Source organism: Pelophylax lessonae (genome assembly GCF_965119305.1).
Source record: "Pelophylax lessonae genome assembly, chromosome: 4".
NCBI classification, from domain to species: domain Eukaryota; kingdom Metazoa; phylum Chordata; class Amphibia; order Anura; family Ranidae; genus Pelophylax; species Pelophylax lessonae.
The window spans coordinates 354,997,996-355,012,066 of NC_138771.1; the positions used below are offsets into that span (position 1 = coordinate 354,997,996).

Here is a 14,071-nt window from a genome sequence, read left to right on the forward strand (position 1 = left end):
GTGTGTGTGTGTGTGTGTGTGTGTGTGTGTGTGTGTGTGTGTGTGTGTGTGTGTGTGTGTGTGTGTGTGTGTGTGTGTGTGTGTGTGTGTGTGTGTGTGTGTGTGTGTGTGTGTGTGTGTGTGTGTGTGTGTGTGTGTGTGTGTGTGTGTGTGTGTGTGTGTGTGTGTGTGTGTAAAACATACACATTCAAAAACTGTGTTGCACTTGGCGACGTGCAACTTTGTGCTTATTTAGCAGCCACCAGTTTTTAAGGTGTTATCATGGGTCACTGCTTAAGCAAAACATAGCATTTGTCATCTTGATCAGTCAAGTAAAATGTTTTCACAAGAATCCCTTCCCTTGTGAAGGTTTTTCTTAATCGCATCTTTTTTTTTCCTAATGGCCGGAATACACGATAGAAAATCGGCCGAAAATTTCCGTTCAGCGAAGGATCGGCCGATATTCTACTCGTTAATGCCCAGCCATCAGTGACCGATATCGATATTGTGAACGAAAAATCCCGTTTCAAAAAAACTGAAAAATTCTGTCGTCTCGTTTGCGAACGAACGATATTCTATATGTTGGTGTTAAGGTTGTTCATTTAAAATCTGTAGAACATCATCACGCATGCACTGTTCCGATGGTCGGCGGTCAAACGGCCGGGCGATATTCGGCCTGTGTATGTTGGCAACGTTTTCGACCAAGGAACACTTTTTCATAAGTCGGTGGTCGAATGATCGGGCGATATTCGGCCCATGTATTCCAGCCATAAGAGGTGGAAAATACACTGCTCAAAAAAGTAAAGGAACACTTTTTAACCAGAGTATAAAGCATTAAGTCAGTTAAACTCCTGGGATATTGATCTGGTCAGCTAAGTTGTTAGAGGGGGTTGTTAATCAGTTTCAGCTTCTTTGGTGGTAATGAAATTAACAGGTGCACTAGATAGGCAACAATGACATTACCTCCAAAACAGGAATGGCTTTACAGGTGAAGGCCACTGTTTTTTTTTTCCTTATCTTTTCTGACTGTTTTTCACTAGTTTTGCATTTAGCTAGGGTCAGTGTCACTACTGGTAGCATGAGGCGATACCTGGACCCGATAGAGGTTGCACAGGGATTCCAACTCCTCCAGGATGGCACATCAATTTGTGCCATTGCTAGATGTTTGATGTGTCTCCCAGCAGTCTCAAGAGCATGGAGGAGAGTACAATTCAAACAAAGCTGCCCTTATCGGTCGAAGGTCGTGCAAATCATAAAAATGTTTTGGGCCCCTCAATTATGTCCTCCACAACTCTCCCATCTGGATTTCCCTAAAATGGTTTAAACAAATAGAAGTGCTGTTCCGCATACTGCTATGGAAAGGCAAAAGCCCTAGGATTAAACTTTCTACCCTTCAGTTAAATAAGGAAGGGGGTGGACTGGCAGTCCCGCAGTTGAGAGTTTACATCATGGCTTCCCAATTGCAGCATTTTGCTGGTTGGGGGGAGATGAACTGGGCAGATCCTATACAGGCCCTTTTTACTGAGCTATAATCCCTGTTATCACCTTTTGGCTCAGTTAGAATCAGGGGCTTTTGCTTTCTCCCAACATGGACCAACCATGATTTTAATGAAGTATGGCAGGAAGTAAGTATAATGAAATATGAAGGGGTTTCTGAATGTATGCCGCTTTGGAAAAATAGCCATTAGGAGGACTTAAATTGTGGGGATTTGGGCGCTGGCGTTCTCAGCGGCTTCAATACGTGGCTCAACTTTACTCTCCCAATGTATTGAAGTCCTTCGGGGATCTGCAAGAGGTTTTTCGAATACCCCATCATGACTTCTTTAAACACCTCTGATTGCGCCACGCGTTACTGGACCAAACCAGATCCCTCAAGTTTGATATAAACCCTGTGCTGTTTTTAACTTCTTTGACAAGGGCCACTGAGGAAAAAGGCCTCATCTCATCTTCATGTGGCTAACGTCCAATTATCAGGCATAACCAACTGCCCAGGCAGGAGAGGATGGGAGAAGGACATAGGGGTTATGTCAGATGATGGTTGGCAAACTATTCTGGAGAATGTACCCTCGGTGTCGCTCTCATCTGCACAACGGTTTACCCAGCTGTTTATTATGCACAGGACATATAGGCCCCCGGTAAAGTTACTGCAGATCTACTACATATGTTAAATGCGCCAAATTAGTCAGGTATTGGCAAGAGGTGATTAAACACGATTAACAATGTTTTCCATGCACACATAGACCTGGACCCTAAGATATCTCTGTTGGGTTGTTTGGATGAGGAACTATTTTTGTCTGAGACACTAGTACCTATCAATAGATTACTGTTTATGGCGCAGAAGCTTATTGCCTTGAAATGGTTGTCATCCAGCCCTCCATCATTTGAGGAATGGCATCTTCAAGTAAATGATACCCTCCTGAAGGAAAACGGGTATACAGAAATAGGGGTACATCACATACATTTTACAAACTGTGGGAACCATGGCTAGCGGCGCCTGAACTGGCCCCCATTTTCACTGGTATCCCTCAGATTGCTGCTATGTGGTTAATCCTGATGTTGTAATACATATACCAGTAAAATAGGTGTGTCTTGCTGGGTTTTAGCTAGAATCTGAAAAGTTAATTCAGCAGCTCAAAAGCAGAAGGTTATCTTATTCAATCAATAGACGATGGACTGCACATGAGAGATGAGGTGGGACATTTTGGAGTAAAAAGCCAGTGGAGCTGGAGATTCTTGAAACATGCTTGTCTTGGTACTATGGTTGTGTTAACTAATCGAGGCTAGTATGCAACCCTACACATTTGCAATCTGTGCAACCTATATCTGATTGTATGGTTAGGACTAAGCTAATGAAGGGTTGAATAACTACTGGTCTGTATGTAGTAATGTAGTAATAGCATGTGAACTGTCAATTGGTGTTTAACGCCGAAACTCTACTGTGAAGTTCTACTATTCTTTTTTTTTTTTTTTTTTTTTCATATATTTTCCTTTTTCTCTTGTTCGATTTGTATGTATGCAGCAAAAAATCTAAATATTTGTTTAAAAAAAAAAAAACACACTGGTGCTCGATTGGCATTTGCCATCACACACCAGAATTAGTGGATCCGCCACTGGCGCCCTGTGCTTTTCACAGATGAGCGCAGGTGTCACCCTGAGTACATGTGATGGATGTGAAAGGGTCTGGAGAAGCCATGGAGAACATTAGGCTGACTGTAACATTATTCAGCATGGTCGGTTTGGTGGTGGATCAGTGATGGTCTGGGGAGGGCATATCCATGGAGCGACACACAGACCTATAGGCCACACAATGGCACCCTGACTCATTAGTATTGGGATAAAATCCTTGGACCTATTTTCAGACCCTACGCTGTGGCAGTGGGTCCTGGGTTCCTGCTGGTGCACTAAAATGCCTGGCCCTCATGTGGCAGGAGTTTGCAGCCAATTACTGTAGGATATAAATAAAGGTACAGCGCCACTAGATAAACTAACTGAACTTGCAGAGGAATACTAGAGTCCATAAAGTCCACATGGGAGGATTGGTTCAGATGCAGAAAATGTGGCCATAAATTCCAACACCAATCTTGCAAAGGAAGTTTCTGGCAATCATCACACAAAGGTAATAAAGGATGTACCCTTACCGGAAAGTTAGACCCCCTGTTAAGGAAGGTCGACTAAGCGTGCGATAAACCGATCACCAGGAACAAACGATGCATCCAGTTCTCCTCCAGTCACCCACAGGATATCCGGACTTCCTGTATAGTATCCAGCCGTTACAGTGATGCGGATGGGGCAGTGTTTTATGCAGAAAGCTACACTTTTTTTTGTTTTTATTTTTGATTGGTTTTCATTCAACGTCCATTGGCTCCACATTTTTTTGGTGCTTACCTTTGGCCAGGGAGTTTGACACTTGGTTCCTCCAGAGCAGTCTTCATTACCGCCGTGGGTCCTCAAGTTGGTGTTGAAAGTTATCCAGGAATCTCCCTTTGAAAATATTGGAGGTTCTCCTGCTTACGTTGTCCCAGAAGGTGGCCTGTTTGGTGGCTATTACTTCTGCGTGCAGGGTGGCGGAGCTGGTAGCAATGTCTTGTCGGTCACAGAGATAAGGTGGTTCTTCGTCCCTGTCCGTCGTTCCTTCCAAAGGTCGTCTCTTATTTCCATTTGAATGAAGAAATTGTGTTGCCTTTCCTATGTACAAGACCTGAACAGCCTAAGGAAATTGCTTTGCATTCCCTGAATGTGGTTCGGGCAATTGGGGTGTACCTAGCAGCTACGAAGTCTTTTAGGAAGTCAGACTCACTATTTGTACTCAGGGATGGACCTCGTAAAGGACCATTTCCAGATGGGTCAGACAGACCATGATTCAGGCCTTTTCAATTAGGGGTCGGGTTCCCCCTTTCCCTGTTGAGGCGCACACTACTCGGGCGCTTAGTGCCTCCTGGGCCTTTCCGTCATCAGGCATCAGTGCTGCAGGTTTGCAAGGCGGCCACCTGGTCGTCTCTGCACACTTTCCCAAAGTTTTATAAGGTGGATGTTTTGGCATCTGCAGATGCTTCTTTTGGTGCAAGGTTTTTCAGGCTGCTGTTTAGAGGACCTGATCCTCTTGGAGGGTGTATTTTTCATTTTTTTTTTTTTCAGGTGAGCTCCAGTGGTTTATGGTTGAGCTCCATGTTACCTGGTTGTCTACGGTTTAGCCTGTGGAATTTTTTCTTGCTGTTCCCACCACTTGACGCTGCTTTTGGACATCCCAATGGTCAAGAAGATAAGGAGCTGTGTCCGTCAATGAACGAAAGAGAAAATGGGATTTTTGACTTACTGTAAAATCCATTTCTCTGATGTTCATTGAAGGGACACAGTACCCACCCCTCTGTGGAGATGGCTTTCTTCTGACACTGCTTGTTACAAAACTGAGTGCCTATAGCTAAGAGTGGGAGTATACCCCCTGGGACTGCCCCATAGGCGTAGTCATGCTTTCCTGCCTAGTGTCCTACTCCTGTAGGGGGCAGTATAACCCAAAGCTCAAGAACATAAGGAGCTGTGTCCATCAATGAATATCAGAGAAATTGATTTTACGCTAAGTCAAGAATCCCATTACTTCAACAGTCCAGCCAAATATATATTACTCAGCAATACAACAAATCCATCAGCTCCTTTTAGGTTGGTCTTACACAGTTAAATTTTTGCCTTTAGCCTGCAGGCTGACCAAAGAGTAATCTTAACACATTTGTCCAGCCAGGATATACATCACGGATGGGCAAGTCTCTCTCTGTGGCTATTATATTCTGATGGATATTCGAAGGATGTTGAATGGGAAGGTGACAACAGGGCCACCTGCAGAGCTGATTACGGACATTTCTTTTGGAACCGGATAATATTCACATACTGTATGGTTAGCTTATGCCAGTAAAGTAGTATGAAGTCAGTGCAGTGAAATGTGTGTTTTTTTTTTTTTTTTTTTTTTGTTTTGTTTTTTTAGTACTTTACTACATGGCACTCTTGGTTTTCATAACACTTTGGTGGACCATGAACAAACTTTCTTTTTACATCTAGACTGTTACATTTTGGTATGGGGCTGGTAGGAGATTTACATGTGTTTCACAGTTTAATTTTTGTTATAAATTGTACATAGAATCTGTTTTGGTCCAGGGAGATCTGTTCAGGAAAAGCAGTATAGTCTGTCTGAAACGGAGGAATTTTTAAAGTTGTTATACACCCATGTAATTATGTGTTACACGTGATAGATTGAAACCAGTGATTTGATTTTTTGGCATGCAGATTTGAAGCTGAAAGATATTTCAGTGATTATGTAATAGTACCCAGCATCTGCTTCCATAAATGCTTTTTTTCTTTTTTTTTTATACATTTGGATAGTTTCTGCAGGATTAGAACCTCTGTGTCACAGAGTTAGTGGATCCTTTGTGTCACCAGGCGAATGTAGGCAGAGGGGCACCGTTTCTCAACCTTTTTCCAGTCAAGGCACCCTTTAAAATTATGCATAATTTCGAGGCACCCCTAATAGTGTTATCTATTGCAGTGGCACCCACAAATGTAGAACACCCAACATTAGAGATGTTTATTTCTTGCAAAGCAAATGCACTTTTGCACACTGGTTCGGACTAATATTTCAGCTTTTGATTTCACTTGTTTTCATGCTGCTAATGTGAACCCAGTACTGACACAGCAAGGTGAGGAGTCAAACAATGATGGTGTCCAAGTGACAGATGTCCTCCTTATTAACTGATGGAGTCAGCAAGTTAGGGTGCTGGCGGCTGGCCCACATGGTTGTAATGTTGCACAATGTAAACCTTTGGCTTTGTGTAACAAAGGCAGGCTTGATCTACCCACTGGCTTGTACAAAATTTGGGGCAATTTTTAAACATTTTGTCAAGGCACCCTGGTTGAAAAGGCTGGCCCAAGGTAGCTTTTTTGCCAGAGCACCTCACTAAAATGATGGGCTTTGCAGAGGATGGCTTCCAGGTTGTGGCCCTCAGTTACACTTACAGTGGCGACGAATGGCAGGCAAGGTCATGATCGAAAAGACAAAAGGTCAGAGCAGCTGAATAACAAGTATCGTAAAATAGGAACAGGTCATAAGTGGGTTTCAGAACTGGGCCAGAGAATACAGGTAATGAAAGGTGGTTCAACCCTCCTGATTTTGACTAAAAACACCTACCTCACTCATAATCTCTATTATTTAGAGGATCATTATAAAGGCACAGGATTTCTGATAGGATCAACAGGTATTTTTCTGTACTTGCAGAAACTATACTTAGTCTTAAAAAGAGAAAACAAATGCAGCCACCACATCTAAAGACTTGTAAGCTGCATATTTTTTGTTTTGGGTTTAGATATACTTTAGGGGTTAATTCACATGGGTACAGGTATCCACACATCAAGTTTCTGTCCATGAGGCACAGGTGGTCTATGCAGCCAGTCTGTTGAAATGAGTGTGGCTGTGCATGTTAAGCCCCGTACACACGTACCGATGGTCGGCTTACAAATGTTCCTCTTTTCTCCCCGGGATGTCGGTGTCTGCTGAAAAGTGCAAAGACAGCACAAGGACAGCACAAGAATTTTGTCCGCCGACTGCAGAAGTGATGTCATGTAATGGTTAACTTTCCCTGTGTTTTCTATTTTCTGAGCATGCCCAGTCTTGCAAATCTGCGGTCTGTCGGCCGAATTGTGTACTGACAGGCGAACAATCGTCCGTTCTGGTGTCGGCATACAAAAATTTTCATGTTTGCAAGAAAGACTTTTGTCCGCGGATTGTGCGCAGACATCTGTCGGAGGCACCATACTAACACGCGTACAATCGGCAGATCCTTCGTCCACCGACGTTTGTATGCCGACGATCGGTACGTGTGTACGGGCCTTTAGGCGGATAAACAAGGCCCTCTGCGTGTTTGTAGAAATCCATGTGAATGAATCCTGAATGTGACATCTCAATGGGGAGGCTCAGGGGAAATCGTGTTTTTTACTAAATGTAACTGATGCTTAATCATTTTTATTTTTCTCAATATCCATAGTCTTTATTGCTAGTGTTTGTGACTGATTTGGATTTCCTTTACTTAGACTGTTTACCATCTTGTGTGTCTTTAGGTACTGTGACCTGGGGAATTGTGAGCTCAGTGGTAGATGCGTTGTTTAGTGAAGTCCATGTCAGGCGGAACTGTGTTTTAAGGGCCTAGTAGCCCACTTTTATTAAAACCGAAAAAGTTCAACACAAAGTTTTCCACACAGTGAGTCTTCTCCAACAAAAAATACATACGGAGCATGCCCACTGCTGGCCTCTAAGAATGGGGTTCACCCCAGACATTCTCACTCATCTGACACTCACGGTTTTCTCTCTCCCAGTTGTCTCAGCTATAATCTCTCAGACTCTTCCAGTTGGCCCGACTCTGTCTACTGATCTGAAACTTCTACATGGAACGGGGAGCAGTTTTCTTCATTTAAAATCTATGCTCTACAGTCCTGCACTCAGCAAATGTGCAAACCCTGTGTCCTTTTCCTGACCATTTCTGTAGTGACAGAGCTTCACACTGTCACAGTACCTTAACATAATCATATCCATTAATTTTCCAACATGCCTTTTCATCTTGAAAGTATGTTACTTTTCTTTTATTCTCCTGAAAATGCTATTCTGTAGTAGTATATCTTGTTAGGATGGGTATTCTTTCCCACTGTGTTACTGTTAAAGAACCCCTGAAAGCATAATCCTAAAGCGCTTTGGATGGCTATTTTAGGGTGCAGCATTTCAAGTCTAATGCCATGTTAACACCTGTGCAATTTAAGTAACGGTGTACTAGGGGTACATTTACACTGAACGTGGGTTTCAGCTGAACTCGCGCAATTTCAAACCTGCATTTCAGTGCAAGTTCGGGGGTGATTGGAAAGACATCTGTGTGGGTTCATGCACAGATGTCTGTTGAGATCGCCCCTGAAGTCGCCAAAAGTAGTGCAGGAATTACTTTTGGAAATTGGTGCGGTGCCACAAAGTTGGCGTTTTGTTGATTGGGACAGTGCCATCTCCGGCAACAGGCTGCGATTTGACATGTCAAATTGCATGTCAAATCGCGCCAATGTCAACAGGGGCTAAACTAAAAAAAAAAAAATCTTGCTTGGTGCATCTTTGATGCACTTTCATGTAAACCCATGTTATATAAAGTTTAATGGTAACGCACCTAAAACTTATGTAAATCACACTCAACAGATATAAACCAGCACAAATTGCACGCAATGCTTCTCTCCCAAAGCAGTTTAGATTCATGATTTCTAGGGGTCTTTCTTAAAGTTGTAATAAACCCAAAAGCGAATATTTATTAAATTGCAGCTTACCAATTCTTAGATGTGATGTTTTTTTTTTTTGGCTTTCTTATATTTTCTTCTGGTATTGCACCCAATTAGGCTTTATTAAGACATGTGATTGGGCAATGGTAAAAAAATGTGTGGTTGAGCCACATTTTTGCCAGTCGCCGTGTTTACATGCCCTGGTCACAACGCTTCACATCTGCTGTAAAGTTTACCCAACTTGTAGCGATCGGCAGGCCGCAAGCCCTCACTTGAGCAAATAAGAAATGGCCACAACCGCCCAGCAGTGCGTTTGTTGGCAAAAAGTGGGTTACAACAGGCGGTGAGGAGGCAGCACATGAAATGGCTATTTAGAAGCACTTCTAAATCTACCCAAAGTCTATTGTTTTTTTTTTTTTTTTAAAGAACACCCTCTCAGTTTGTTAATATGTCAGTGTTTCTCAACCTTTTTTCCAGTCGGGGGCCCTTGAAAAGTATTTTCAATCTTGAGGCACCCCTGTCCGAGGTTCAGTTCACGTTACCGTATGTTACAGAACACACGAAAAATGGCACTCGTTCCTGACACACAGACAAATTCTCTGCTCTTTTGGGGTGCCAATAATTCTTAATGGTACTCCACCCACTGGAAAACATGGGGTACTTTTTGTGCGGCGTAATTAAAAAAAAAAAAGAATCAGGGACTTTTCCCTGCATTTCTGTGAGTAGGGAAGCCCATTGAAATGAATAGGCTGCCCTGCACGCAGCCATGGAAATGTGAACCAAGGGCTTGTTCACATGTTAGGCTGGAGGGGTGGTAAAACCACAAAATGTATATGGTTGAGCTGTTTTTACCACCCCTAACTTCTCCTTTAGCTGCAGAGGCAGCAGCTGGGGGGGTTGTAGGTGGAGGTATACCCAGGGTGAATGGGGCTGCACTGCAACTACCCCAACTGTGTGCGCATGTAGTGATGCTGCATTTACAGGCTTAAAACAGGTGGCGAGGAGGCAACATATTGCCTCTTTCCCACCTGCCAAATGCCTCTGAAAAGCAATCTGAGCATGTATTGCTTTTCAGAGGAGCAGCAGTCCTTTCTGCTATCACAAACAAGCCCTAAAAAAGCATTTTGATGGTACAGGAATTGGGGGGGCGGTCAGTCAGAATTAAAAGTAACATACCGTACATACATATATTTATACGCATGCATACGGACACATGTATATATGCATGCAGACAGACACGCAAGTGTACAAAGCACTTTTAAAATGTTCTAGCACAGTAGCTTTTACTCATTCAGCTGGGTACTGCACTGTAGGGGGAAGAAGAGTGCAGTGCAGTGCACAACACCCTCCTCCTTCTTTTCCTTTTTCCCTTTTCTTTCTCCTTCCTTTCACTTTTGAAGCTGACTGAGCTCCCTCACAGTGCTGATATACAGTTCGGCGGGAGATCGGGCTCATCTTACAGCCCTTCTCTCCTGTGATTCCGGGGCACACCTCTGGAAGCACACCAGTGTGCCGCGGCACAGTGGTTGAGAGAGGCTGATTTATGTACTGTAAATCTGCTACATATCTAAGGCTTTGTGTACACTGGACTTCATTTGCTGTGATTTTAATGCATTTTTCTTTTTCCCATGTCTGGCAGTCAAAACATTACTATCCTGAATGCGCTTTTTCTGCGTTCAGGATAGGGAGGTTGAAGCTCAACTTAGCGCAGCAGCTCCTAAACTCTGCTAAAAGCCTATGTGTATATTGGCACATCGGCTTTTATGGAGTTGTTTAGAAGCTTTGGCAAAAAATAACGCCAATAGCTCCTAAATTCAAGTTTAGAAGCTGCCAGTGTAGGCCTAACACTCCCCTCCGCTCAGACTGAGAGTGCCCATATCTGCCACCTGTTCTCCTTCATCCAGAGTGGGGGCACTCTAATACAGGAGGTGTTACTGACCAGATGACCAGAGGAAAAAAGTTTAAAAAAAGAAAACGAATATAGCCACCACCTATAGTTTGTAAGCTGTAAGGCCCCATTCATACTGGAGCGATTTTCTGCTTGAAGCTCCAAAATGCTCAACAAGCCAAATCCTATTCATTTCAATGGCACCTGTTCACTTTTGAGCGTTCTGTCGCCTGAAGCAAAACACCTGTCGCTCAAAAAAGTACATGAGCTTCTTTTTGGCATATTACAAGTGGTTTTGGCCCCATAAATTTCAATAAAAACGCCTGACTTCAGCGTTTACAAGCTTTTTGTTGCTAGTTTTCTGTTCAAACAGCAGCTCTCCACCCCTAATTTACTCCCTCTCTTCCCCTTAGTGCTTTCTATTGGCTAAACAAAAACGCTTGAAGCTGTAATGCGCTTCTAAAATGCTTGAAAAAAAGCTGCAAAAACTGCTTTAAAAACATCAGTATGCTCAGAGCCCATTCACACTGCCGTGACTTGTCAGGCGACTTGTCAGCCTGACAAGTCGCGGTCCATTGGGTAGTACAGGACCCGTTCTAATATGAGCAACACAAGTCGCTCCGACTTAGAAAAAGGGTCCTGTACTACTTTGGGGCCACCTCGGAGCGACTTGCATAGACTTCCATTATGTGAAGTCCCTGCAAGTCGTGCCGAAGTCGCGGTGCACGCGACTTCACAGGTCGCCCCCGAAGTCGTGTCGCCTCAGTGTGAACCGGCTCTCAGATGTGAATGGCCTTAAATGTTACATTTTTTGTTTTGGGTTTAATACCACTTTAAGGTTTTTTTTTTTTCTTTTCTTTTCTTTTATTGGGAAAAGACACGTTAAAGCGGTTGTAAACCCAAAATCGCGAACAAAAAAAAAAAAAACCTGCAAGACAAAGGCATAATGAGCTAGTATGCATTGCATACTAGCTCATTATGTATTACTTGCCTTATAACGAAGCCCCGACACGGACCCCCAGACATCGCTGCTGGCGCTGCCATGATCCCTCGCCGTCTCTTCCGGGTTCGGTGGCTCCGGCGCTGTGATTGGCCGGAGCCGTGATGATTTTCCGGCAAGCTCCCTGCAAGCAAAACTGAAGGTCCCCCTGGACCTTCAGAGCGCATTAGCCGCTCGCGTGAGCGGCTGCATGCACTGCAAATATCTCCTAAACCGTGCCGGTTTAGGAGATATTAATTGTACCCGCAGGTAAGCCTTATTATAGGATTACCTGTAGGTAAAAAAGCGGGATACTACCGCTTAAAGGATCTTGATTTGTTTCTAGACTTGTCACGTCAACTAGGTGGATGGCTGAACTCAATGCCTACCCTGTATTTGCCTGACAACTATTTAAATCACTTGTACTCTTTCTCTCTCTTTTTTTTTTTTTTTTTTAAAGCCATAGCAACACCGGTAAATAAGCTCTTGTGTTTCCAGGTTACATCCTTTATCCAATTTTATTTGTAGGCTGTTGGCGTTCTGGACAAAACAACATAAATACACTTTTTATGGTTTTGGAAATACAGAAGTGAACTATTTGAAAGAATTTTTCCTCAGCGTGGAAGAAATAACTCATGATTTTTTTCAACTTCTTGACTTTGTTTCTCCTTCTTTTTTAGCAATATGAACCGTGAAGAACGGAACGTGCTGCGTATGAAAGAAAGGGAAAGGAGAAATCAAGAAATTCAGCAGGGCGAAGAGACCTTTCCATCTACCTCTCCTCTCTTTGCTGAACCTTATAAAGTTGTAAGTGTTTTTCCACTAAATGCTTATAAACTGGGCAGCACTGATTTATCAGACTCTTTTCTGTAAGTCTTTGTTACAAAAGGTCTCTATGGACTCTGCTAGTCTTGTGATTTACTGTACACAAGCACACATGATGTACTGCATGTTTCCACACCCCTCCTCCTTGCTGGCAGTTCCTGCTGCTTCTGACTTTCCTTTATGCAGGGCAGTCTGTCAGCAGCGTGCACTGTCCCTTTACTGCTAGCATAAACAATACTTGTGAGGTACATTACATGCCTTGACTTGTAGGTTTCTAGTCTGCGATAATGTGTCATTGGAATTTCTGTCCTTCCAAAGTTGAGATCACCTAATTGCTTCCGGATTAAAAGCAGTTTTCAAAGCTTCATAAATTGTTAGGTGGATTTATTGTGAAAGCACAGACTGGATAAACATGATGAAGTAGACACATACTGCCATTGACACTACAGCTTGAATAAAAAGCTCAGTTTTAATGTCACGGTTACACTTTCCTTTTATCAGACGTAGCTCCTGTAACATTTTCCTCCTAATGATAAGAATGGGTGGGTCTAGGTACGGATTTTATTTTTGCTTTATCGCATCTTTGTGCACAAGTTAAAAGTGAATATTGATCAGAACAGGTGTGACATTGGTTAAAGTAGAACTCTAAATATGCAATTCAAATAAACATGTATATTGTTTACCTGCTGAAGGATTTGTAATTCTGTTTAGCTGTTCTTGTGATTTTACCCACCACTTCCATACTGCATAGCAAGGAGGTTATTTTGGTTCGGCAATGCAGGAATGTAGGATATTATGATACTTTTTCAGCAATGAATCTGTATCATCTCTGTCAATTTAGCAGGTAGGTGATGCAAAAAGTGGCATTCTTTTGGCTGTGTAATATGTCAGAGGTATGTAAATCTTTGCAAATCACTTGTTCCATCTGAAATTTATGAAGAATTTTCATATAACTTGGGGATACAGATTGAAGAAAATAAGGGTGGGGTAGTTGTAGAAATGATACAGTATAGACATAAGCAATGTTGCAGTTAAATATTTAGCATCATGTATTGGGTCCAAATAAGACCAATTTGCATATGTCCTAGTATCTGCATGTCTTTACTTCATTGGTGCATCAGAATTATTCAAGGAACCTCCCATCAGATGGGAAGATTATCAGATTTATATTTTGGGGGAAACATTAATTTAAGAATTTTTGTGCTGATATTCATTAAATTATTTTATGAACAACACCTGGGTTAGGGCTCTTTCACACGGGCGTTCCGTATGTCCGTTTTTCATCCCATCCGTTTGCGGATGAAAAACGGACATAATGTATCTCTATGTAAATACGGATGTAAAAAACGGAACGGAAGCAAAAACGGATGTCAGTGGTGTCATCCGCAGACATCCGTATTTACATAGACATGCATTATGTCCGTTTTTCATCCGCAAACGGATAGGATGAAAAACGGACATACAGACCGGATGACACAAGTGTCATCCGTGCCCGTTACAAAAAAAAAGGACCTGATCGGGCAAAAAAAAAAGGAACGCCCGTGTGAAAGAGCCCCAAGGGTGGGTTGTGTGTGTTTTTGTGGGGAGTGGGTGGTAGTAGGAAAGGATAGTTTTAG

The 14,071-nt window shown here is 42.8% G+C and overlaps 1 protein-coding gene across 3 annotated transcripts in view; it reads left to right on the plus strand.

Moving 5' to 3' along the window:
* Positions 1–14,071, plus strand: part of AFF4 (ALF transcription elongation factor 4) — a 216,451-nt gene that overhangs the window by 70,184 nt on the left and 132,196 nt on the right. For 2 of the 3 annotated variants that reach the window (XM_082254480.1, XM_082254481.1), the window contains exon 3: positions 12,311–12,437. The exons of the other annotated variant lie outside the window; for it this stretch is intronic. In XM_082254480.1, coding sequence (XP_082110606.1) covers positions 12,315–12,437 — 123 coding nt within the window. In that variant the 5' untranslated portion in view covers positions 12,311–12,314. The remainder of the gene's footprint in view (positions 1–12,310; positions 12,438–14,071) is intronic. 3 annotated transcript variants of the gene reach the window in all.